Here is a 26,155-nt window from a genome sequence, read left to right as displayed (position 1 = left end):
CTCCTATCCCCTCTCTCGCTCGCTGACCCTCTTCTTCATCCCACACCCCAATCACTCCCTTCCCCTCAAACATCCACTCCCCAACAATCTTGCCCCTTCACATATCTCTCATTTCCCCACCCCTTCCATACCCTCCCTCACCTTCCATCACTCATATCCTCCACCACTCTCTTTCATCATCCCTCACACTACACCACCACCCACTTCCACCCCTCCCCCACACTGATTGCCTTCCCACCACCCCTTCACTCCTGCCATAACTACCCTCCTTGTTATTACAAACCCAGCCCCTCCACTCACTGCTCCTATACTCACCCTTCCCTCCACTCTACCCCACCCCTCCCATCTATACATTGCCACCTCCCCAATCCTTCATTCCCCCTCACGCCTCCACTTCCCTTCCCCTCTCTTACCCCTCCAACCCCACCCCTTCCTTCCCAACAGAATCACACTCCCCATTCCTTTCCTCTACACTCACCCTCCCCATCCCTAATTCACCACCCCTTGCCCCCACTCTCTCTTCCCCACTCCCCTCCCTCCCCTTCCCCTTCGTATTTCCTGATCACCCTGCCATCTTGTCCCTCTCTCCCACTTCCCTTCCCTATCATCATCTTGCTCTCATCCCCACTCTCTCCTCCACCCTCACCTCTTGTCACCATCTCCACTACCCCTTCCTCAATTCCTAACCTCCCCTCCATCACCCTCACCTCTCCCTACCCTTCTTTCCACCTCAGTTACCCCCACTATCCCCTCCTCTCTTACAGCTCACCCTCCAATCCCTCGCTCCCATCCTCCCCTCCCAATCCTCACCATTCCCTGACACCCAAACCCTCCCCTCCCTACTCCCCCATGCCTCACTTGCTTTTCCTCCTTTTTCCTTCCTCTACCTTTCACACTCCTCTCCCCTTCCCACTTCCCCACCTTTCCTTCCCCTCGCATCAGCCCCTTCCCTCGCTTCCCCAGCCCTTCCTTTCCTCCCCCTCAGTCTCCCCAAAATCTTTACTACACCCCATCACTCCCCCCTCGGTCTCTCCACACCCTTCACCCTCCCATGTCTCCACACCCTTTACTGCCTCTCATCACTACGTCCTGTCTCCCCACACCTGTTACTCCCCCAACCCTTCACTATCCCTTCCTTCAGCCCTTTCCTACACCCTCTATACCCCTCCCCTCATCTTTCTCACCATCCTCCGCTCCCCTCACCTCTGCCTCATAAAAATCCCAAACCTCCCTTTCCCGCCTTCGCAACCCCTCCCATCCTTTCACCCTCTAACCCACTCTCCCCTCCCTTCACCTTCCATCCAACCCTCACCACCCCATCCCCTCACCCTCTATCCATCCCTTCCTCCATTTCTTTCTTCTGTCACCCCTCCCTTCCTACCCTCACCCTTCATCCAGTCCTCCCTCTCCTCTCCCTCCATTGCCTGACTCCCCATCCCCTCCCCTCTCCCTCCATAGCCTGACTCCCCATCCCCACCCCTCTCCCTCCATTGCCTGACTCCCCATCCCCTCCCCTCCCCTCCCCTCCCCTCCCATTGCCTGACTCTCCCCTCCCTTCCCCTCACTCTACCCTCCCCCATCCCCTCCCCTACCCTCAGTCACCGCCCCTGGCTCCGCGCGGTGCACTCTGGGCCTGCCCCGCCATGTTCCGCTGTGCCGCGATGCCGGGAGCGTTGTTCGGCTGCTATCGTCACTAGAGACCGAGGCTGTGTGAAGAGAGGGAGGGCCAACTGCGGGGGAGGCATCGCACAGTGCGAGAGAGCGAACTGAGAGGCTCGGCGGGGACCGAGGCCGCCACTCGGAGCGGCGCCATGGCGGCTCGGGACAGGAAGCTGCCGACCGCTGAGCGGGTGGTGAAGTGTGAGTGTCCGGGGTCTGAGGGGCGATAGGTTGGAGGCCGGGCTCTGAGACTATGGGGTCGCGGAGCAGGGGTGGGGAGTGCGGACCGAGGGTTGGAGGGGAGCGCTGGTCGAGGTCTGAGATCTGGAGCAGGGTTAGGGATTGGGGACCGGGGTCTGAGGAGAATCGGGAACCAGGGGTTTGGGGTTGTGCTTTGCCTGGCCTGGTTCACGTCGGGGAGAGGCCGCGGGGTTCCTGGGCCAGCTGTATCCACGACCTGGGAGTTGGCCGCTTGTCGGGTGGCGGGCCCGGACTTTGGGCTCCGTCCTCGCTTCTGCAGCTGGGGTTGGGGACTGCTGTTAACCCCGTCCTTCTGCACGGGAAGTCACCTCCTGGAGTCACACAGCCTCCTCTCCCCTGAGGTTGGGGAGTCCCAGTCGTTAGACTGACATTATCTGCTTGGCGAGTGTGGTGGGTGGCCGAGGAGGGGGCCATGCAGTGTCCAGTGTGCATTTAAATCCTCGGCTCTGCTCTGAGACTCGTCATGAGGCTGTTAAGAATTCTCTTGACCTTGGTCTCAAAACTCTTGATCTTACATTTACCGTACGTGACTTCAGTTTAAACATACTACAATGCTTGTAAAGTACTTTAAGGATACTCTGAGGTTGTCAAGGCAAACACTGAATGCAGTAACAGCTATTTTGTTTCTAAGCGAAGGTTAAAATTATCTCATTAAAGTCAGAATCGGGGTGAGCTTAGTTGACTCACTGTGTCACCAAAAGAGTTTGTGACTGCTTGGCACAGAGACCCACCTCAGCCTGAAGATCTAAGGCTCTGTATGTTGCTGACCCATACTATAGAGCAGTGCTGACTGGGTGTTATGTCACTTGGCTGAGATGTGAAACCCTGACCCTGCCTGATCTCACTGGTGGATGAACTATTTGAAGAGCAGAGGTGTTCTCACTATCCTGGCTAGTCTGAATAACTGAGGATGAGTTGATTATTAATTCAGTTCTGTTTGTGCAATCTTCCTGTGTTGGGAATGTGATGATATGTTTACCTACTATTGCAGAAGTCATCACATGTCAGAACTACTTCTTTAGTTGTGAAGTACTTTGTCAGATCATGAAAACACTTCACTACATTCCTGTTCCCATTAATCTGCATTTCATGTTGCTGTTAATAACAGCTTAGTGTTCACCAAAGGCACAGTTCACCGATGGGGGAACAACATTAATTATAGCCTTCTCAAACTTCAAAACCACAATATTCTAAAGTAAACCTAAGGATAAACAATATAAAATGGTGGAAGGGAGTGGGAGGAGCATTTGCTTGGACCCTGGGCTGGTTTGACTGAAGTTTTATGGTGAAAAGTGGTTTCAACTTGGAATCCCTGACTTGAAATAAAGTATCGTACACTGGTGCAGCTTCTAAAGGGTTGCAAGTTTTAAGCCATTTCTTTTCCATTTTTTTTAACAGTAGGTAACTTTGCTCCTGTTTTATGATGTTTGTTGTGAATTATATGTATAGGGCACTGCAGCAGAGGTCTTGTTTACGAAATCCCAAACAATGGTTCATTGCTTGTGTATAACACACTGATAAAGGGACAGCATGTGGGTGTTGTTGGCAAGGACAGCATTCATTGCCTGTTGTAATGACACTAAAGAAGGCCATTTGGCATATCAGGTCTATGCCAGCTGCCAGGGAATAATTCTCTCTGTTCCAGAATTCCAGTTACTCTCCCTCTCATCACTGGGCTTATTTAATATTTTCTCTTAATTGTGTGTGGCTCTGATGTTTCATAAGGAACTGTTGAAACCACAGATTGCCCAGTGCTACTTCAATCATCAGTAATGGTTTTTCACCTTTTATGATCATTGTTCAATTTCAGATCCCTTTTACAGACCTTAATTCAAATGTTTCTTGGAGCTGCATGGCAGTCTGGCATGGACTCTACTTCTTGAGATGTTGTAGGTCCCTTCCTGTAAGTAAATTGGGGAGTTTAACGACATGGGTGGATTGGACTGTTCCAGCAGTAATACTTATAACACAAACTCAGTCACTCTTGTTTCTACTTTGTACAAGGAAGGAGTTGCGTGAAAGGTTTAACACCTACATTGATAGTAATGAAAGTATATTTTGTGCTGAAAGGTGCTGCATTTGGGGTGTACCTGCGTGTAGTCCTGTGCCTTTCAGGAGTGGTGGGAAGAAAGGAGGGAATACACTAAGGATGTATTACTGCTTTTCTAGAAAAATCAACTGAAGATATCCCTGTTAAATTTCTGCAAAACTTGAATGCCCTTATATAAGCCTTATTGTACACGATGCACAGATGTTATGCTCCATTTTGCAAAAATAGTCCATCGGTTTTGTTTCATTTCTTGTATAGCATATACTGATTCTGATTTTTGAATATCCTGTCGTACATTTCAGAAAAACAAGTATATTGGTGCTTACAGAAACTATGCTTAAAATATAAAGTGGGCGGCCTATAATTACTTCAGTAGGAGTACGATGAACTGTACCTACATAACATTTATGCATTTCACTTGGGTGTTATGTATTTTTAAAAATCACTTTGCTAAGCTCTCTGAACCAATTTCAAATCAGATTCATGTGCCGTTTTTTTCTGGAAGTTAAATTTTTTGGAGTATTTTTGTTCCCGAAGTCTTTCAATTTAATAGCGAACAGGCAGCAAAAAAACATTGTGCTACCCAGTCAGGTACATCATACTATGCTACAAAAGCCAGACATTCCCAAGTCTGATGCAGCTCTGCAGAGTCAGCTAATTCAGTGGGGATGGGCGGGGGGCAGCAGGTAATCGAAATGCCACTCTGCCAGTAAAGGAGAAATGAAGCTACTCGGTGACACTGCCAAGAGATCTTTTTCGTTGGTGCTTTGCTGGCTAGGCTAGAATTTATTGTCAATTCCTAAATGCCCTTGGGAATATGGTAGTGAGCCAACATCTTGAACTGCTGCAGATTTTCTGGCACAAGTACTCCCACAGTTTGGTTGGGTTGGGATTTCTAAGATTTAGACCCTGTTACGGGAGAGGCCAAATATTTCCAAATTAGCAGTAAGTGTGAGTGGGAAGGGAACCTGCTGTTAGTAGTGTTCTCCTGTGCTTGCTGCTCTCGTCCCTTTGGCGGTTGAAGTTGTAGGTTAGAACAGTGCAGCTCAGGCACAAGCCCTTTGGCCCACTATGTCTGTGCTGACCATCATGCCAATGTGAACTGCAGGTGCCCCTGCACATGGTTCATAACCCTTTATAATTTGTCTGTTCATGTATCTATCTGTATACTTCTAGAATGTTACTATTGTATGCTTCTATTGCATCCTGTGGCAGTGCATTACATGCACCTACCAGTCAAAATTTAAAAAAAAACATACCATATAAATCTCCTTCAAACTTTCCCTCACCCACCCTTAAGTTATGGCGTCTAGTATCTGATATCAAGTTGCCCCTCAGCCTTCGATATCCCAGAGAAAATTATCCAAGTTTGTCCAACCTTAATATTCTCTAATCAAGGAAACATCGTGGTGATCCTCTCCAAAGCCTCCACAGACTTCCTGTAATGCAGAAACCAGAGGTGGATTTTGAACTCCAAATGTGGATTTACCCCAAATTTCAAAACATTTGCAACATGACATCTCAACCTTTACACTCAACACTATGACTGATCAAAGTTCGAAGTATGTATACGTTATACAACCTTGAACTCCATCTCCTAACGGGCAGCCACAAAATAAAGAAATCAAAAAAGAACCCATTTAAAAAAAAGACCATCATACACCTAATGTGTAGAGAGAAAAGAAACAAATCATGCAAGTAAATGGCATTCTGAACTGAAGTCCACAAAGAGAACCCTTAGTTCAGAGCAGAGGCGAGTACACATCGTGGAGCAGCGAGCTGAACCGCCCAGTCCTTTGCTTTAGGCCCTGACACCCTGTCCTTTTCAGACTGGCCTGGTGCTGAAATTGTCCTCCAACATCAGGTTCAGTTGCTTCTGTATACTTTGGCACCTAAACACAGCCACCTTTATTCGGCCTGTACTCTACCTTTCTGAATTGAACCATGGGACTTCCTTGCTCTTGGCAACGGGACGGCAGCCTTGCCTCGCCTCAGTTCTGCCACAGCAAATTACCTCCAAGTCCAAAGGGAGGTTATAGACTGTTGCTTGTGATGATTGTTTGCCAAAAAAATAGTGATTAACAAAGTATTTATTTTTTTTCTTTGTTTCATTGGCTACCAGCCAGAAGTTGCTGAGATTCATCGGCGCCATCTTAAATTGGAGAGGCAATCATACCATTATCACTCTACCTACTTATGTTGCCACTTTCAGGGAGCTAGGTCCTTGTACCTGAATATCTCTGTGCATTATGGATCCTAAGGGCCTTGCTAAGTACTACGGACTTCCCTCTAGCATTTGACATTTTGAAGTGCAACACCATACACTTATCCACAATGATATCCTACAGAATCCTCTTGACGGGTAGCTGGGGTAGCTTCAGTGAATAATTCATTGCAGTGTGTAGATGGTATACACTGCATCCATGGTGTTCAGGTGTGTAGTGTGGTTGATGGGTGGTTTTGCCATGAATGGATGGTGTCAAGCTCATTGAGCAGCTGCAGTCATCCAGATAAGTATGGTGTATTCCACTGTGTTCCTGAATTCTGTTTTGATGGTGTGGGAGAGGCTTTGGGGTGTCTAGAGATGAGTCAACTTCCCTGACTGCAATTGCCTAGAAAGCTTGCTCTGTTTTTGATCATATGAGGAGGCTGAATATGGTTGCGTTTCTAATGTTGTTCTAAGGAACTTCTGTCATGATACCCGGTGGCTAGGATCATTGACCAATTACAACCATCTTTCTTTGTGTGGATGTATGACCCAGTATGTGGATCCTGCATTTCTCATGGGGTCAATTAATCTGTTTTACGGGGGCTTCTTAGTTCCACATGTTCACATACTGCCTTAATGTCGAGAAAAATCACTATAATTTCATTTTTGGAGTTTATCCATTTTGTGTGCTTTTTGATTAAGGTGGTGGAGTCATACAGCATCAGAAAGGTTTCCTTTAGTCCACAGTGTCCACACTGACTGTTGTACCTATCTGGACTGATCTTGTTTGCTTGCATTAAATCCTTGGATCTAAATCCTTCCATGCCTTATTTAGAAATAGAGTAGTTTTGGTAATGCCCAAAATGAATATTATGAGCAACACACATAAAAGTTGCTGGTGAACGCAGCAGGCCAGGCAGTATCTCTAGGAAGAGGTACAGTCGATGTTTCGGGCTGAGACCCTTCGTCAGGACTAACTGAAAGAAGAGCTAGTAAGAGATTTGAAAGGGGGAGGGGGAGATCCGAAATGATAGGAGAAGACAGGAGGGGGACAGATGGAGCCAAGAGCTGGACAGTTGATTGGCAAAAGGGATATGAGAGGATCATGGGACAGGAGGCCAAGGGAGAAAGAAAAGTTGGGGGGGGGGAACCCAGAGGATGGGCAAGGGGTGTAGTGAGAGGGACAGAGGGAGAAAGGAGAGAGAGAAAAAGAATGTGTGTATATAAATAAATAACAGATGGGGTACAAGGGGGAGGTGGGGCATTAGCGGAAGTTAGAGAAGTCAATGTTCATGCCATTCAGGCTGGAGGCTACCCAGACGGAATATAAGGTGTTGTTCCTCCAACCTGAGTGTGGCTTCATCTTTACAGTAGAGGGAATGTCAGAATGTCAGAGGGAATATCAGAATGGGAATGGGACGTGGAATTAAAATGTGTGGCCACTGGGAGATCCTGCTTTCTCTGGCGGACAGATACGACATGACACATAATGAATACACTAATTATATGGCCCCCAGATCCATTTAATACCAGAAAAACTACATACTCACTAACAGAGAAAAGTCCAGAGACCTTTTGGACAAAGAATTCCACCCTCTGCTGAACAGAAATTTATTATCATCTGTGCCCTGATGACTGATTCATTATTTTGATTTTGTGACATTTGAATTTAGACTTTCCAGCAAGGGAAAGTATTATATCTGCATCTCCATGTTAGGTCCTATTAAATTTTTGAATGCTTCAATGAGAGCACTCTGTATTTTCTGGAAAAGTACTTGCTCATTCTCCTTAATCTCCCTTGATAGGACAATACACCCTGCCAAGAAATTAATTTGAAGTTTGTTGCACTCCCACTGTCCTAGTATATCCTTCGTTCGGGAAACTAGATCTCTATACATAGTATTTTAGGTGGTCAAATCATTACATAATAAGGCAAGCATGTAGTTTTCTCTCCAACTCTTTGTAGCACCTGAAATTAATGCTTTCTTTCACTGCCCATTGATAGTAAACTTGGTTACGTTTAGAAGATTGGATTTATCCTGTGTTTTGTGAATTGGCAGTTTTCCATTTTGGATAGATGTAACTGTACTGGAATAGCTTAACTAGAGATGCAGCTAGTTCTGAAGTCTTCATTGCAGTTAAGTCTGTAATCTAGTCTTAGTTCCTACTCTATATAGAACTCCCTGCAATGGAGGGAATCAAATTGACTGATGTGATGCTGTCTGTATTGGAGGGAAATTGAGATAGGTTTTTATCTGAGTGCTTCAGCTTTTGTCACTAGCTGGTAGTGCAGTTATTGAAGATGGGATGTATTTGGAACTACCATTTCCCATACCCTGAATAAAATTGCTTTGTTTACCCACTGTATACACTGTTAGAGGTTGTGCAACATCCATAAAGATTATGCAAACCTGCAGCTTAATTTATATAAAAATATCTCTTGGTGGTAGGGACTATTCTAGATGGTTCCAGCAACCAACGCAACTAAAGGCGACGTCCTACTACATTTTAAAAAATATGCTTTTACTATTGGAGCCTGTGATTTACATTTTGTTGATGTGTTTTTGGGGCGACTAAGCATCTGAAGCTTTTGCTGTTTCCGAGGTTGAGAGTGGACTGTGCGGCCTACAGGCGGAGTACGAACCCACAATTGGCTCAAATACTTCCTGCTGATTAAAGCGTCAAGCAAGATTGAAATCAATGAGGATGAGAGTGGAAGGCGAGCAGGTATTCAGCGCCGTCTACCTGTATTTGACTGGTCTCCTTCCTCTTGCTCACTGCTGCTGGAGGAAGATACAGGAGTCTTGGGTCCCATGTAGCTAAGTTTGATCACTGTAGCTCGTGGTTGTGGACTTGTTTTTGGAGGATTCTCCGGTTCATGTTGCAAGTGGTTCTAGATTCTGGTTACTCCCTTTTTTTGCTATTTTGCACAAATTGATTGACGTGCTTTGGTGTGGACTGGCTCTGCTGCCTGCAGTCAACTAATAACACAACGTGAAACTGAACTGAACACTCTTAGACCATTTCAAGGACTCTGTGGTTTGATGTTGAATATTCTCTGCTATTCACACTCTTTTTGCTGTTTGCATGATTTGTTCTTTTTTTTTGAGCGTTGGGTGTTTGATGTTTTCTATGAATGGGTTCTTGACTGCCTGTGGGAGGACGAATCTCAGGGTTGTATACTGTACACTTACATTGATAATACATGTACTTTGAATCTTTGACTTATACTGACTAAACATCAGTACTAACTCATTACTTCAGTCCCATATCATGCTGTCTCGTATAAGTGTTGATGTAGCTGCCAAATTTGTCGAACTTGGAAGCCAATCATAAATAGCCAGTAACCAATAAAAAGTAGTGTTAGCAGGTTGTATTCTTCCATTAAACAACATGAGAACAGATTGATCTGTTGTTTGTGCAGTGCTGTTTGGAGACCTAATTGTATATGGATTGTCTGCCATGTTCCCTAGACAACAGAGTCTGTAACTTACATATTCCGTTGCTTTTGGATAACAAGTTTGACCTGAAAGGTCCTTTGCTTTTTAAATGTTTGGCTGCCCACCTGCCTTCATCTCAATGCAAATTTGTGCAACAGATTTTCTGATACGAAAATACAGCCAATGGTTTGAATGTAGAAATTGAAATTCAGCTGTGTGAAAACTGTTCAGAAAGAAGAAATAAGATTGCTACCTTACTGCCAAATGGAGGGTGTCATAATAACATACAATGATTGATTTTGACTGGAAAATTGAGACTCTGCATATTTCCGTTGGTTCTTTTCTTGAATTCACTCCAGTCCTTTGAATTACTCTGGTATTCTGATGAAGAAGGAATATGTTCAGGTGAATGGGAACATTTAGAAGCATGTGTGATTTTGAAAGTACAAATGGGCTTTACAATATTTGACAAAACTGGCTGTAAATTGAAATATTGAAGTGGTAATTTACTATTAATACTGTACATTTTTAATTTAATGCAATAAAATATTGGATGGAAAATTGATCTTAAAGATATTTTTCAAAACAAACCAAACTGTCATAGGATTCTGAGAGGTAAACATTGCACAAAGACAGAAGGTAATTACAGACTACAATGTGTCTTTGTTTATACCTTGTTTAAATATGTAATTAATTCTGTGGGTGAGAATTTGTAATTCTTAAAAAATCATTGAAATAGTCTTTATCTAAATCATTTATTTCTCCCTCCTCCCTAATAACAATTGAAATTATATTCAAATGACCCTTATATCCCAACAGCTTTCTTGGTCAATGATTAACATACCACTTCTCACCTTAGATTGTAGCAGACTCTTTATTCTGGTCAATTCAGGTTAGGGTTCCTTGCCTTCCTTGAGTGCAAGAGAGAATGTGCTAGTGAATCACCCAGGGTCATTGCTGGTCCAGATTATTCCATCTGACATATGTGATGATTCCAACAACATTGATGAGGTAGAAATAGTAATAAGCAAAACAAACTTTCTTATTCACAGACCACCAAAGGAGCTTGTAAAATCACACAAGCCATGGTCAAACTGCTGTTGTCAGCACAGAACTAAGTGGAATGAGCTGGTGGACACTTCCAGTGCAGAGGGACAAATAATTTGTTGCTGACCCAATAGCAGAGCCTACTTCCTCCCATAGAAATACAGATCAGCTCCACTCAAGTTATGATGTTGCTGTTTCTCCATCTATAGGAGAAGAAGATTTAAGTTTTATTTGTCACATGTAAGTCAAAACAAACACTGAAATGCGTGGTTTCTGTCATCGTTTAAGTGATGTATTGGGGAACCCACGTGTCTCCATGCTTCGAGAGCATACGTAGCATGCCCAGAACTCACTAACCCTAACCATATATCTTTGGAATGTGGAAGGAATCTGGAGAACCCAGAAGAAACCCTATGGTCACGGGAAGGACGAGCAAATTCCTAAATACACACCGGTGGGAATCGGTCAGTCATCGCTGTTCCTGCAAAGGGATTGCACTAAAAGCTCTTGCTAAGCCAATATGCAATCACAGCTATGGAGTATATCACAGAACTGTTGCAAGAGATGCCTTATTTCTCCACTTAGCATCTCAGGAGACCATTCTGTGGGTTTACAAGATAGAATTGGATTGGTTTATTATTGTCATGTACTGAGAGGCAGGGAAAAGATTGTCTTGCATACTGTTCATACTGATCGGAAAACTATGCACTGCACTGAGGTAGAATGAGATAAAACAGTAACAATGCAAATAGAGTGTAACAGGTACAGAGAAAATGCAATGCAGATAAGCAGTAAGGTACAAAATCATAATGAGATAGATTGTGAGGTCAAGAGTATCTTTTCGTACTGGGGAACTATTTAAAAGTCTTGTAACAATGAGGTGGAACCTGTCCCTGAAGCTTTCTGCAGTGCTTTGATAAAAATTGGAAAGGGAACAACAGGGGCATGCCAAATTTCCTTAGCCTGATGAGTGAGTAGGGACTTCGATAAGCATTCTTGACTGTGGCATCTATGTCGTTGGATCAGAACAGGCTACTGGTGATGTTCATTCTTAGGAACTTGAAGGTCTCAAACTCAACACCATTGATTTAAAAAGGAATATATGCACTATCCCATTTCCAGAATTCAGTGACCAGAGGGACATTTGAGCAAGGCTTTTTATGTCATTGGTAGAAGGGAGGAAATGCAGACTCCTTCAGGTAAAGGTTCTTTGTTCACTCGTTTCCATTTCATTGGGAAGCACCAGCTTTATCAGAACTGTGTAATTAAAGAATTGAATGTCCATTGGCGTGTTATTTGAGCTTCTAATATGGAGAATCATGCAGAATATACAAGTAGTGTTAATTTGTATTCAGTGTTATAAAACCGAATTGAATTAAATTGTTAGATATTTTGAATTGGAAGCATTTCTTGCATGAATCTTGTAAATGCAGAATTATTTAAATTTTCACTAGTATAAGGACATATTTCAGCTTTGGGATGACTGGAAGTATTGGGCTTTGTGCCTCAATGTTGGCTGTTTACTAATGACAAATGAATGCTTCTGAGTGAAATTTGGCTTGCTTTTCTAAAAGTACTGCCAAATTCAACTCTTCTATCCCATTAAAATTTCATTATATTTGGGGATATTATTTTGGGATGTGTGAGAGGCTGGGTTAGTTTTGTACAAAATAGGCTCGTGATTTTGAATGCTGCTGTTCACTCTTTGACTTTCAAACTAATAAAGTAGACTTTTATTCCAGGCATTTGTTTTTCCTAGGCCATGTTTGGTACTGTATCGAATGCATTTTTGGACTTTAATCTCACTGGAATGCTTGGGGAAGTTCAGCTCAAAGGAAGTTTTCTCCTGCTTTAAAGGAGGACATGGTAGTGATTGCTATTTTTTTCTCATTTTTGTCTTTCAGCATAACATTTTCCTATTTTGTTTCCTAAACATATGCTATATCTTAAACTTTCTTTCCCCTATGATTTGGATTCTTTGGGGCTTGCACTGTGAAGTATCTGGTATGGTTTCAGTGATTTTTTGGACTTAGTGACACACAGTTTGGGGAGGCTGTTTGCAGGTAAAAGTACACCTGGCAAGTGAGAAGTAGGAAGATTTCAGGCCCAGCATGTTTCCGTTAGAGTGAAGGGCAATGCTGGTAGGTTTAGGGAACCCTGGTTGATGGGAGTATTGTGGCTCAGGTCAGGAGAAAGGAGGAAATTTATGATAGGTGTATGCAGTTTGGGATCAAGGGAAGTATAAGGAATATAGGGTACTTTAAGTGGGAAAGGAGGACAAAAGACAACATGTGCTTTGGCAGATGAGGTAAAGAAAAAGCTAAGAGATTCTATGTATTTTAGGAGTGAAAGCGTAACTGCAAATAGCAGAAGGCCCCTTAAGGATCAGTGTAGGTGGAAGTGGTCTTAAGTATTTCTCATCTGTATTTACTGTTGAGAAGGTAATTGAAGTTAGGGAAATCAGTAAAGGGAAAAATGATGTCTTGAATTACATCCACGTTTCAAGAGAGGAGGTGCTGGAGGTCTTAGAGTGCATAAAGATAAATAAATTTCCTGGGAGTGACTTGATGTATCCTGACACATTAGCCACCCTCTGGTCTTCTGTTTTCTCAACCATTGCTAACGATGATACATCAATCACTGCCAGGGAAGCAGTTATTGGATCCCATCTGAGACTTTTGTACATTGTTAACCACTAGTGAGGAAACAGAAAATTGGAGGGTGGCAAATGTTGTACCTTTATTGAAGAAGAGCTGTAAGGACAAGCTAGGGAATCACAGGCCTTTGAGTTTAATATCAGTGGTGGAGATGATTCTGAGACACAGGATCCACCTACATTTAGGAAGGTGAGGACTGGTTAGGGATGGTGTGTGGGAAATACTGTAATGAACTCGATTGAATTTTTTGCAGCGGTGAAGTGGATTGATTAGGGCAGGGTAGTAGATGTAGGCATCTTAGCACTGATGAGTTGGGTCAAAGGGCCTATTTCCATGCTGTAAAATAACTGAGTTTTTAATCCTTCTATAACTTTTTTAGCTCATGTTATCTCGTGTGCAGCTTTTGTGAAGTGATCAGAAAAGGTATGAAAACATTAATTTTTTTGTATTGACAATATCAAAGAATGTGAATTTACAGTGAATTATGTTATATTTTCAGTCTCAAAGCATTTGCTGAGTTGCTTTGGCAAATTCACCAATGAACTCACACATCTTTGGGACATGTGATGGAACAAGTTACTGTGAGGATGTGCAAACTCCACACAATTTATGACATCAGGGCTACACCTGGGTCTCCAGTGCCGTCAAGCATCAGTTCTACTGACTCTAGTTGAAGGAGGAATGTTGATAAAAATGCTGGGGGAAATCCTTGCTTTTGTGGGTTGGACATACAGCTTTTATGACAGTGAAAATCAGAGCACAAAAAAGACACCTTCACAGGAGCATTTGCATTTTGGTTGACCATGGTACAGTCCACTGCATTGTTAATGGATCTCTCCTTGTGTGTCAATTAAAGTGTGAGATATGATAGATGTTTTGTTAGAATGAGGTAAAGTTAATTAATTCAGTTCCAGGTCTTAACCTTCCTGGGATTTGAAATGTGCTTTCATTCTAGAGTTTTGTTTAAGCCCTTCTTTGTTATAGGCCCTTTACCTTTTTCTGGCATGTTGTTCATAATTGTTCAAGTATGTATGTCTTAATTTCTTCTGGAGGAATTTGGTTCCTTTTAAGTTTAGTAGGTGGGAGGTAGATTAAATGCTGTGTGATTATACATTGTTGCTAGGATAAAACACTGATGTGTGCATGTGAATTATTTGCATTCTATCTACTTGTATTAAATACACCCTCAGATTTTGTTAGGTCGAATGTATGTAGTGCCTGAACTCAGCACTTTGAATTGTTTGATTTACTAAAAACAGAAATTTGAATCAGTGACAAATACAATTAATAGAAAAGCAGACGAAAGTGTTTAAAATGCCATGAGTATAACAGAATGGAGACATAACCCAGCACTACATTAATAGCAATCGTAGTTAAAATCTTGCCTGCTTTCTGATTTATTTTTAAATTGAGTTTTGATTAAATGTTGTGTCCACTATTACGTAGTCAGAGTTTATCCTTTATTGTTTGTGTCTAATTACATAACAGTTATCCAGAAATCATAATGTGGAATCTTCATTACATTTTCTGGTCATTTTGTGGTTTTCCAGTCCTAGCAAGGCATTCTCAGTTTTGCAGAAAGGACATTGAGAATTAATGAGATGTGGCAGAATTGGAAACCGATAAACTGGTTTAGTGTATTTTCCATATTTGCATGAATCAACGGAATACAGATATCACAGAGTTTTCTATGATGTAATGAGGGCGTAAATTCAGCTGACACTTGTGGAAAACTTTCAGATTTTCACTTGTTTATCGTCATTTCTTTATCTATCCTACATTGCAGAGAAGAATCTATTTTGAATTTTCTGTTGCTTTGTGGAGCATTTTTATTTTTTCAAGCTAACCATGTTAGTAATTTTCTTAATAAAGGAACATCAGATAACTAAATGTCTAAAAGTTTGTCGACCGAATTTGAATACATTCTTTGTCTTCTTGCAAGAGTTTCCAGAATCCATAAATGACTGGGAAAAGAAACCTTTCTTCATGTCAGTTTGGAATATGTGACTATTTATCCTTAGACCAGGGGTAGGCAACCTATGGCCCGCGGGCCAGATCCGACCCGCGAAGGTATTTTGACCGGCTCACGAGCGATTTTTTTTCCCTTATTCTGAGTGTTTCACGTGATCACACTGATGGACATGCATGATGCCTTTGTTACACTGGCCCCAGGTTCCGTTTTGTTCCAAACCAAACACTGGTATGTACGAATGATGAGAAGGCAGACTACCTGATTAATATGTATTAGATACTCTCTGCACGCACAGGTTTTCAGATAGGATCGTTCAAATTTGTAAACAGAAACAGCGTCACTGTGTTTTAACAAGAAATCCACGCTAAATAAAGTATGTCTATCTATCTATCTAAATATCCAGTTATTTACATGTGCTACGATACTTGTTGAATAGCTGGCATTTTGAAATAAAATCGAAGAAAAAAATTCCAGTGGCAGTGAATGCAAAGCGCAGGAAGGTAGACGCAGAGTGCCGAAATTTCCAAGACACTTGGACACTAGATTACTTCTTCATCGAGCAAGCTGGGAAACCAGTTTGTCTCATTTGCCTAGAAAATGAGACAAAGGTCCAAGAATTGAGAAAAGAGTTTTCATCTCGTTTTACACGAGGAAATCTGCGGATGCTGGAATTTCAAGCAACACACTTAAAAGTTGCTGGTGAACGTAGCAGGCCAGGCAGCATCTCTAGTCGACGTTTCGGGCCGAGACCCTTCGTCAGGACTAACTGAAAGAAGAGATAGCAAGAGATTTGAAAGTGAGGGGGGAGGGGGAGATCCAAAATGATAGGAGAAGACAGCAGGGGGAGGGATGAAGCCAAGAGCTGGAAAGTTGATTGGCAAAAGGGATATGAGAGGATCATGGGATGGGAGGCCTAGGGAGAAAGAAAGAGGGAGAGGGGGAATCCCAGAGGATGGGCAAGGAGTATACTGAGAGGGACAGAGGGAGAAAAAGAGAGAAAAACTAATTATATATATATATATAAAATATTAATAACAAATAAATAACAGATGGGGTACGAAGGGGAGGTGGGGCATTAACGGAAGTTAGAGAAGTCAGTGTTCATGCCATCAGGTTGGAGGCTACCCAGATGGAATATAAGGTGTTGTTCCTCCAACCTGAGTGTGGCTTCATCTTGACAGTAGAGGAGGCCGTGGGTAGACATATCAGAATGGGGATAGGACGTGGAATTAAAATGTGTGGTTTTGCTGATTTTCGCTTGCATGCAAATGAGTTCAAGCTGTTTGCTATTCCATTTGATGTGGAAGTGGACACTGCATCAGAAATTTTTCAAATGAAATGGAAATTTCATTCTGAAGATGTGTCAGTGCTTGACTTCTATAGAAAATATATTCATCCAAATGGGAAGTATCCTAACTTAGTGGACCATGCAAAAAAGATGGCATCATTATTTGGCAGCAGTTAACTGTGTGAGTAATTATTTTCAATAATAAAGCACACCAAGGACCATTTGAGAACAAGATTGACTGATACCCATCTGGGTAATGTCTTGCTCTTGGCATCAACAAGTCTGACACCCAATATTGAGAAGCTTTGAAGCAACAAACAGCATCAAGTTTCACATTGATTTATCGACTGTTTGTATTAAAATTTTCTTCTTTATTATACTTAATTTACCACTGTTCAATGTATCATGTTCATACGCTTTATGTTTAAAGATTCTTTGTGTCCTTTAATAGATTCAAAAGATGCCTTGATTGAAATAAATTGCAACTAAACTGAGTTCTTTGATTGCTAATTAGCATCCTTGGTTAAGCACAAATGATTTTCTAGCATGCGTTATTCATTAGTTTGAGGCAAAACATAACTAGATGTACTTAAATGGATAATTCCCATATTTCAAGTTTTTTATGGCATTTATCTGGCCCATCGTCCGCTCATTAATACATGATTCCGCCCACAGAGGCAAAAAGGTTGCCGACCCCTGCCTTAGACTCTGACCCCATTTGTGGATCTCCCCATTAGAGTTAATATTCAGACACAATCTTGCCAATTTCCCTCGTATGTTAATAAAGTGCTCTTTCATTTTTCAATGTTCCTGAGATTATAGGCTCAATCTATAAAACTTTAGTGTAACACCCAATACGTTTTATGAATGTCTTCACTGCCCACAAGATAGGTATATCCATTATCCATATTAAAAAAGGAAACCACAACTCTATGCAGCAGACTGGCCACAATTCCGTAAATACTGGGGTGGGGGGGGTGTGACTTGTTGAAGTGGTTTGAGAAATTAGAACTGAAATATATGAAGTAGGTGAGCTTTCATAAAATAAATAGTTTGTAATTATCGATGAACATACATTTTCCCTTGAGGGGTAGCAATGGTACAGGCCAATGAGTGTATTATAAGGTTGCTGGAGTGTGATGATTATGTAGCTTTCACAAATTAATTGCAGGAATGTTGGGGGGGGTAGAGAAAATATCAATAGGAGAGGTATAACGTTACAAGAGATTCTCCTACTGCATGTGAAGGAAGAGATGGAAAAGTGAACACAAGTCTCAGAGATTACAGTAGTTATATTGGGAATAAGAAAAGAGTCAAGAATTTGTATCTATTTTCACAGTATCAGGTACATGTGTAATAGTATTTGTGCTGGAGAACTAAAATGTTATTTAAAAGGTGTTGAAGCTGCTGGTGGAGAAGAGTATACAGTAGCAGATAACTTTAGTCCTCTTCGCACGACATTAATACGAGAAAATGTGCGAATCTATTGTCAGGGATGTAGGAGCAGAAAATAATTGTCAATTTCACTTACAGAAAAGAAAGCAGTGTTTGATTTGCAATGTAGCTGGCTAGGTAGATGGTTAAATCAGTATGCTACATGTTGATTTTTAAAAAGCTCTAGATAGATTAGGATTTACAGGCAGTTGTAGTTTATTAACTTGCATTGAGTATTGGTTAATTGGAAAGAGAACAATGGTGAGATGTGTTTAGTATAGTGTGTTGTTGCTTATTGTGTGTCATGGACAATTGTTCATCCTTCACCTGGTGATTATCTGTGTATGTTGTAAATTAAATACAGAGTTTAATGTTACTAGTTTTAATGGCAGGAAGCTATACAGAAAGTTATGTCCTGAGGAGGATGAAGAGTGATCTAAGTAAATGGGCAGAAGGTGACAGGTAGGGTGTAATGAGGAGAACTACAAATTTATTCACATTGGTAGGAAGAATATAAAGGGGGATACTTTTACAAGAGTAAAAGTTTAATAAAGCATCAGTATCTGCTGTTTTTTGCATTCTGATCAATTTAACCAATGCTGATATGCTGAGTTTTAGATCATCTTCAAGATCCTGACGGATGGCATTGTGGCCTGGTATGGAAACACCAATGCCCAAGAACATAAAAGCCTGTGAAAAGTGGTGGGTACAGCCCAGTCCAGCACAGGCAAAGCCCATGCTGCCTTTGAGCACATCTACAAGGAGCACTGCCATAAATAAGCACTAATGACCTTCAGTAACCCGGCCATGCTCTCTTCTCGCTGTTACCATTGGGAAGGAGCTACAGGAGCCTTGGGTCCTACACAGCCAGGTCAAGGAACAGTTATTGCCCTTCAGTCATCAGGCTCCTGATCCAACATGGATAACTTCACTTACCTGAACTCTGAACTGATTCCACAACCTACGTATGGACTCAACTTGCAAGGGCTCTACAACTGATGTTTGCACAGTTTGTCTTCTTTTCCACATTTATTGTCTAATGTTTTAGCATGTAGATTTTCATTAGTTATGTTGTACTTCTTTGTTCTATTGTGAATGGTTACAATAAAATGAATCTGAAGGTAGTAAATGGTGACAAATATGTACTTTGATAATAAATTTACTTTGAACTTTGAGCTGGAATCACAAAATTGATGTACAGAAACCACAAGCTATTGTTAGGAAGACAAATGTCCAGCATGGGGTTGGAGTACCAGCAAGAAAGTCTTGTTGAACCCATACAGTGCTTTAAGAAGAGTGCACCTAGTGTTGTATGTAATTTCGGTCTCCCGAGTTAAGAAAGGACATATCCTGCCTAAGAGTAATGCATTGGTTTACTCTCTTTTTCCTGAAGTGATGAACTTGTTCTGAAATCACAAATTTATTTCATGAGGAGAAATTGAATAGAATATGTCTGTCTTCTATGGACCTCGTGAAGAATATGAGAGATTATAAAATTCTTAAGAAAGCTTGATAGAGAGTAGGTATTGAGCTGTTTTCTTTGGGCTGGAGTGTCTCGAAATTGGATGCAACCTTGGGATTAGAGGTTGACCATACTGGATTGAGATGAGAAGATTTTGTCAGTGTCTGTGCTTGGAATTTTCTGGCCTAAATGATGGTGAAGTCTGTCAATAAATGTTTTCAAGATTAAGCTTAATAGTTTATTTGGGACATTAAGAGAATCAAGGGAGTTGGGAACTGAGTTCTAATAAGGAATTCATTTAGATAGTCTTGATTTTTTTATTGGTTATGCAGACTTAAGGCCCATATGACTCACTCATATTTTCATGTTATTATTTTCCCTAATGAATATCATTGCTTTTATTTAATGCCAAGTGTGGTCATGCTAAATGTCTTTCTGACTTATTGCATCAGGAAAGAAATCCAATACGAGTGTTAGTCTCCCAGTTAAAGGTTATTTATTCTCTTACTCTATTGAATAAAGCCATAGCATGTCAGCATTCTAAGCCTCCAGTACAACTTTCAATATTCTTGGGTGTGGGATAATTCACTGTCTCCATTCTATAGTTTCCTCTCGGTAAGACCATTAAGACATAGGTAGGAAGAGGGATGAGGTCTTGAAGAGAGAATATAATAGAGAGCTAGGTAGGAAGCTGAAAAACAGGACCTCAATGGTAGTATGACCAGGCTTGACATAGTGCTACCAGTTGCTTGTTTGGAGGAATGAGTGAGAGCTTTAAAAGTGAATTTGGCCTTTCAGAATTTTTGTTGGGTTTGAGATATTGTGGTTTGTTAGGCACTTGGCAAAGACCTATAAAAAAGAAGTGGGGTTTTAGCGGTTCAGAGCTTGATGCTTTTGCAAAAAGAGGCAAAGGTGAAGGTAAGTTTCCTTCTTCCTTTGTCTATTAGTGCCTTGCTAAAGTATGGGTCAGTGGTCTGATACTCATTTCAGACCTCCAGTCTCCCTGATAACTACATCTGCTTGAAGTATATCCAGCTATAACTGCTTATAGACCAGTGTTAGGGAACTGGAGCTGCAGTTGGATGACTTTTGGCTCATATGGGATAAAAAAGAGGTGTTAGATAGGAGAATGGAGATAGTCACCCTTAAGTTGCTGGAGGCAGGTAGCTGGGTGACTATCAGGGTGGAGAAAGTGAATAGGCAAACATGGCAGAGTAATCATGTGGCAGTCCACTGAATGGCAGGAATACTGCTTTGGACACTGTTAGGGGGAACAACCTTCTGGGAAAAGCCATAGTGACCTGGTCTCTGGCACTAAGTCTTGTTCTGTGGCTCAGAAGGAAAGGTGGAGAAGAGGAGTGCAGTAGTGACGGGGCATTCAATAGTTAGGGGAGCAGACGGGGGGATTCTGTGGATCTGAAAGAGACACCCAGGTGTCCGTGTCATGGATGTCTCAGATCATGTCTACTGCATTCTAAAGGGGGAGAATGAGCAAACAGAATTTGCTGGTACAAATATGTATCACAAAATAGGTAGGAAAGCGGATGAGGTCCTGAAGAGAGAATAGGGGGAAAGCTGAAAAACAGTACCTCAATGGTAGTAATCCCTCGTTTGCTGCCTGTGCCATGCAAAAGAGAGGGTAAAAATAGGATGACTTGGCAGAAGAATATGTGGCTGAAGAATTGGAGTAGCAGGTAGGGTTTCATCTTTATGGATCATTGGATCTCTTCTGGGGAAGGTATGGCCTGTACAAAAAGGATGGGTTACACCTGAAATTGAGGGGGACTAAAAAGAGGTGGGGGAGTTGGGTTGCTAGTTATGGATAGTATCAGAGCTGTAGAAAGAGAAGAGTTGTGGAGGAATTAGCTACTGAGTCAGTGTGGGTAGAAGTCAGAAATAGGAAGGATCAGTGGGTGAGCATTTCAGAGACAGTGCCTGCGACTCACTGAGCTTTAACATAGCCTCGGAGAGCAATAACAGTGGACGACTTGGGGAAGTTTTTAATTAGGGGAGGGGGAAATCATGATGCCATAGGCAAGAACTTGAGAGTGAAATTGGGAACAAATGTATTTGTAAATGTGTAACAAAATGTGGAAATAGTTTAGGGAACACTTGCATGGAATTCTGTCCCATTGAGGCAGGGGAAAGATGGTAGGGTGAAGGAACCACAGTTGACAAAAGCTGTGGAACATCTAGTCAAGATGAAGAAAGATGTTTACTTAAGGTTTAGGAAGCAAGGATCAAATGGGTTCTAGAGAGTTGCAAGATACCCAGGAAGGAGCTGAAGAATGGACTTAGGAGAGCTGGAAGGAGTGGGGGGTATGAGAAGGCCTTGGCAAGTAAGATTAAGGAAAACCCCAAGGCTTTCTGCATGTATGTGAAGAACAGGAGGATGTCTATTGTGAGAGTAGGACTGATCAGGAAACGTGCCTGGAGTCAGTGTTTGTAGAGCAGGTCCTTAATGAATACAAACAACAGGAATTCTGCAGATGCAGGAAATTCAAGCAACATACATCAAAGTTGCTGGTGAACGCAGCAGGCCAAGCAGCATCTATAGGAAGAGGTGCAGTCGACGTTTCAGGCTGAGACCCTTTGTCAGGACAGAATGAATACATTTGCTTCAGTATTCACCAGTGAGAGGGACCTTGATGTTTGTGAGAACACTGTGAAACAGGTTGTTATGCTAGAACTTGATGTTGATGTGCTAGAACTTTTAGGATAGTCAAGTCCCTAGGCCAGAGTGGATAGATTCTAAGGTACTAAGGGAAACGAGGAGAAAGATCACTGCACCTTTGTTAAAGATCTTTATGTCCTCTCTGGCCACAGAAATAGTGTCAGATGGTTGGAGGTGACAAATATTGTTCCTTTGTTCAAGAAAGGAAGTATGGATAGCCCTGGGAATTATAGTCTTACTTCAGTGAATTATTGGAGAAGATCCTTAGAGTTAAGATTTATGGGCATTTGGAAAAGCATAGACTTGATTAGGTATAGTCAGTATGGCTTTGTGAGGGGCAGGTCATGCCTCAGGAGCCTGATTTGAGAATGTGACAATGTCCATTGTTAAAAGTAGAGTAATAGATGTGGTGTATATGGATTTTTGTAAGGCATTTGATAAGATTCCCCACAGTAGTCTCGTTCAGAAAATCAGGAGACATTGGATCCAGGGAGATTTGTCTGCATAGATTGAGCATATTTTGCTTAGAGGTCGGTGACCAGCGGTGTTCTGCAGGAATCTGTTCTGGGAATTCTATTTTTTGTGATTTTTATAAATGACTTGGATGAGAAAGTGGAAGGGTGAGTTACTGTGTTTATAGATGACCTGAAGATTGGTGGATACTGTCAGAAAGTTGTTGTAGGTTACAACGGGACAGTGATAGGATGCAGAGCTGGCCCGAGAAGTGGCAGTTGGAGTTCAAACTGGAAAAGTGTGAAGTGGTTCACTTTGGAAGGTTGAGTTTGAAGGCACAATAATAGCAGGTTTCTTAGAAATGTGGAGGAACAGAGGGATCTTGGGAGATCCATAGATTGCTCAAAGTTAATCGGGTTGCTAAGAAGGCGTATGGTGTGTTGACCTTCATTAGTCGGAGGATTGAGTTCCAGAGCTGTGAGGTAATGTTGCAATTCTAATAAATTCCTGGTTAGACCATACTTGGAATATTGTATTCAGTTCTGGTTGTGTCATTAGAGGAAGGACTTGGAAGCTTTAGAGAGGGTACAGAAGAAGTTTACCAGGATGCAGCTTGGATTATAGAGTATCTCTTATGAGGATAGGTTGAATGAGATAGGGCTTTTCTATCTGGAGCGCAGTAGGATGAGAGGTGACTTGATAGAGGTGTACAAGATGATTAGAGACATTGATTGAGGGGCTAGAGTGGAAATGGGTAATATGGGAGGCATAATTTTTTTGTGATTAGTAGAACGTATAGAGGAGGATGCCAGAGGTAAGTTTTTTACATGAGAATTGTGAGTGCATGGAATGCCCTGTCAGGGGTCATGATAGAGGCAGAAACATTAGGGGCATTTAACAAACTCTTTGGATGATAGAAAAATGGGGGGGGGGGTATGTAGGAGGGAAGGGTTAGATTGATTTCAGGGTAGGTTAAAAGGTTGGCACACCATCGTGCGCTGAAGGGCCTGTACTGTGCTGTAATGTTTTATGGTCTGCTTAAATAGGGCATTTGGCTGCTTAAATCTGAAATTAAAACATGAAGTAATCATTATCTTAAAAAATATTAATTTCAGTTTGTTTAGAGAAGATAACATCCTTGAACTTGCATTGAGCTTCTTTGGAGGCTGAGTTCAGAATGTTGTGTAGCAAAGCAATTATTCAACCTAGGCTTCATCTCCTTGGTATAGCGAATATTGGATCTTGTGCAGTTGAAATCACTGTTTTGTTTGGGAAGCTACATGGAAATAGGCTTTGTATAAATCCACTTTTGCCAATATGGTGCTGTAGGAATGAGAATGTAGCATGAGAATTTAGAAGTAGAGCTGAGTGTATTTGGTCCTTTTGGATTGTTGGAAGGGAAGGGAAAATGTGCTTGGTGGAGGTGTTGGAAAATCATTTTAATTTGGAACTTTATGGGGTTATAGGTGACATTAGGGGGAGCCCTATCCTGGTTATCGTGGGAGGTGAGAGTAAAACAATGTTAAGGAACTATCAAATGAAAGGTGCAGACAGGTTTGATTCCTATCTTGATGATTTTGGGCACTCTCCTGGGATCCAGGTTTTTTAACCAAAAAATGAAAATATTTATTCTGCAATAATGACCAAAATTGCAAAGGCTTGACCTATAATTATACTGCTGCATCATTTTGAGTAGGTGCACAGGAGGAAGCTTTACACATAATCATGCATGGGTGTGATTACTTGTCATTCGCTATCTTATTATTTGTGATAATATCTCATTTGCATCACTACATCTACAAAATAACTTGCATGCTTTCATTTTGACCATGGCTTATCCCAAGTGTCTGATGTTTCTGTGTGAAATTCAAATTGTGTGCCAGTGGCAGTGTGAAATCTTAACAGGGTTAGATTAAAATCTTACCAATTCAGATGTATGTTCATGCTGTTTGGGAGATTCATATTTATATAAATTGAACTGTTAAGCATGCCTTTAAACACAAACATTGGTGCATTTGGTCGATTGTTTAGTAATCATACTCTGCTTAAACCAGGCTTGATGTATATGTCCAGTAGTACAAAAATAGGCTTTTTGGCCAAACTGGCCTGGTCTGGCATTAACGTTGCCCTCTCAGAGTACCAGTTTATTCTTTTGTTCCTTTCTTTATTTCATGCTTATCCAGCTTTGCTTTGGATATCTCTCTCCTTTTGACTTTAACTACTCATTCCTTGGGAGCAGTTTAAGCTTTAATAATCCAGTATGTGATTACAGTTGATTCTGGTTAATTGGGCCATTGATTAATACGACAGCTGCTTCTCTTAAAGAACAAAAACAAATTGAGAAAATATCCAGGTTTCCCCTCGTTTAATCTGGATACTGTGCCGTTTGAATTAAATTGGGACAAGAGACTGTTGCTGAACAGTTTCCAATTAGCTTCAGTTGCATGATACTACACCATGCTTAGAGCGAGCAGTTTTCAAATAGTCATTTGCTTATGTTTGTTTTCAAAAAGCAATAATTTTGTCACTGATAGTTTGTGGGTAATAAGCAGTAGTACAAATCAGAACAGACAATTCTGGCTTGGAGACGCCAGAAATGTCTGGGAGTGAAACTGAAACAATTTCACTACCTCAGCAAGTTAGGAACAATGAAGAATTTTTAAGTATCGACTATCATCTTGAATGTTACCATGAAAATGACGATTTGGAGAATGCAATGATCAAAAGCATTGTCTGAAGGCAGACAGTTATCTGTACTGGGTGTCTACACTGATTTTGTTTATTGACAGTCAATCAAAAGAGTACATCAACATACACTGAATGAATTCCTCTGTAGATAACTATTAGGAACTAAAGTAGATTTATAGTACTGTGCTTTTGGTAGTGTTCTAACATCAGCTAATTGGGACATCCACTTCATTGGGTTAAAATGTACTGATCCCGATGTGTCCCAATTAATCAGAATCCACTGTAGTTGGTTCAGCATCTGGCTCAGTAATTAGTCTTTGTCATCCACATACTTGTATTACTGGGTGTGTGAACAGGATGTGCAAGCTGGGGCTGAGGTTGGTTTGCTGCTGGAGCCAGGATCTGGTGTGTGGGTCAGATGTGTTTCCTGACCTAGGGTCCAGAACTTGGGAAAGCTTGTTTGACAGTCCGAAGGGTAATCATGGTGCTTGGTTTCCACACTTTGGTCTAAACTCATTCCTTGGGAGCAATTTAAACTTTGATAATCTAGTATCTGATTACAGTTGATTCTGGTTAATTGGGCTATCAATTATTCAGGGCAGCTGCTTCTCTTAAAGAACAAAAACAAATTGAGACAAAACAAATATATGTGTAAAGGTGAAATAATGTGTTGGTAGTATGAGGCACATCCAGAGTTCCAGAAAAGCTGATATGACCATTGTTCAGGGGTGTGGGAAGATTTGAGAATTACTGGGAATAGACAAGGAAGGATTGAGTTGTGAAGGGTCTTGGGCCAAAACATTGTCTGTTTATTCCCCTCCATGGATGCTGCCTGACCTGTGAAGTTTCTTCAGCATTCTG

General features: G+C 41.6%; 1 protein-coding gene across 2 annotated transcripts in view; it reads left to right on the top strand.

Moving 5' to 3' along the window:
* The first annotated feature begins 1,598 nt into the window (after positions 1-1,598).
* LOC134358500 (serine/threonine-protein phosphatase 2B catalytic subunit beta isoform) overlaps positions 1,599-26,155 on the top strand; it is a 113,676-nt gene continuing 89,119 nt past the window's right edge. The window contains exon 1 of one of the 2 annotated variants that reach the window (XM_063070787.1): positions 1,599-1,860. In XM_063070787.1, the coding sequence (XP_062926857.1) occupies positions 1,812-1,860 (49 nt within the window). In that variant the 5' untranslated portion in view covers positions 1,599-1,811. The remainder of the gene's footprint in view (positions 1,861-26,155) is intronic. The other variant, XM_063070788.1, reaches the window with a different exon arrangement.

Source organism: Mobula hypostoma, chromosome 18 (genome assembly GCF_963921235.1).
Source record: "Mobula hypostoma chromosome 18, sMobHyp1.1, whole genome shotgun sequence".
NCBI lineage: Eukaryota > Metazoa > Chordata > Chondrichthyes > Myliobatiformes > Myliobatidae > Mobula > Mobula hypostoma.
The sequence above is the reverse complement of the archived record's forward strand: the minus strand, read 5'-3'. Positions and strand labels throughout refer to the sequence as shown.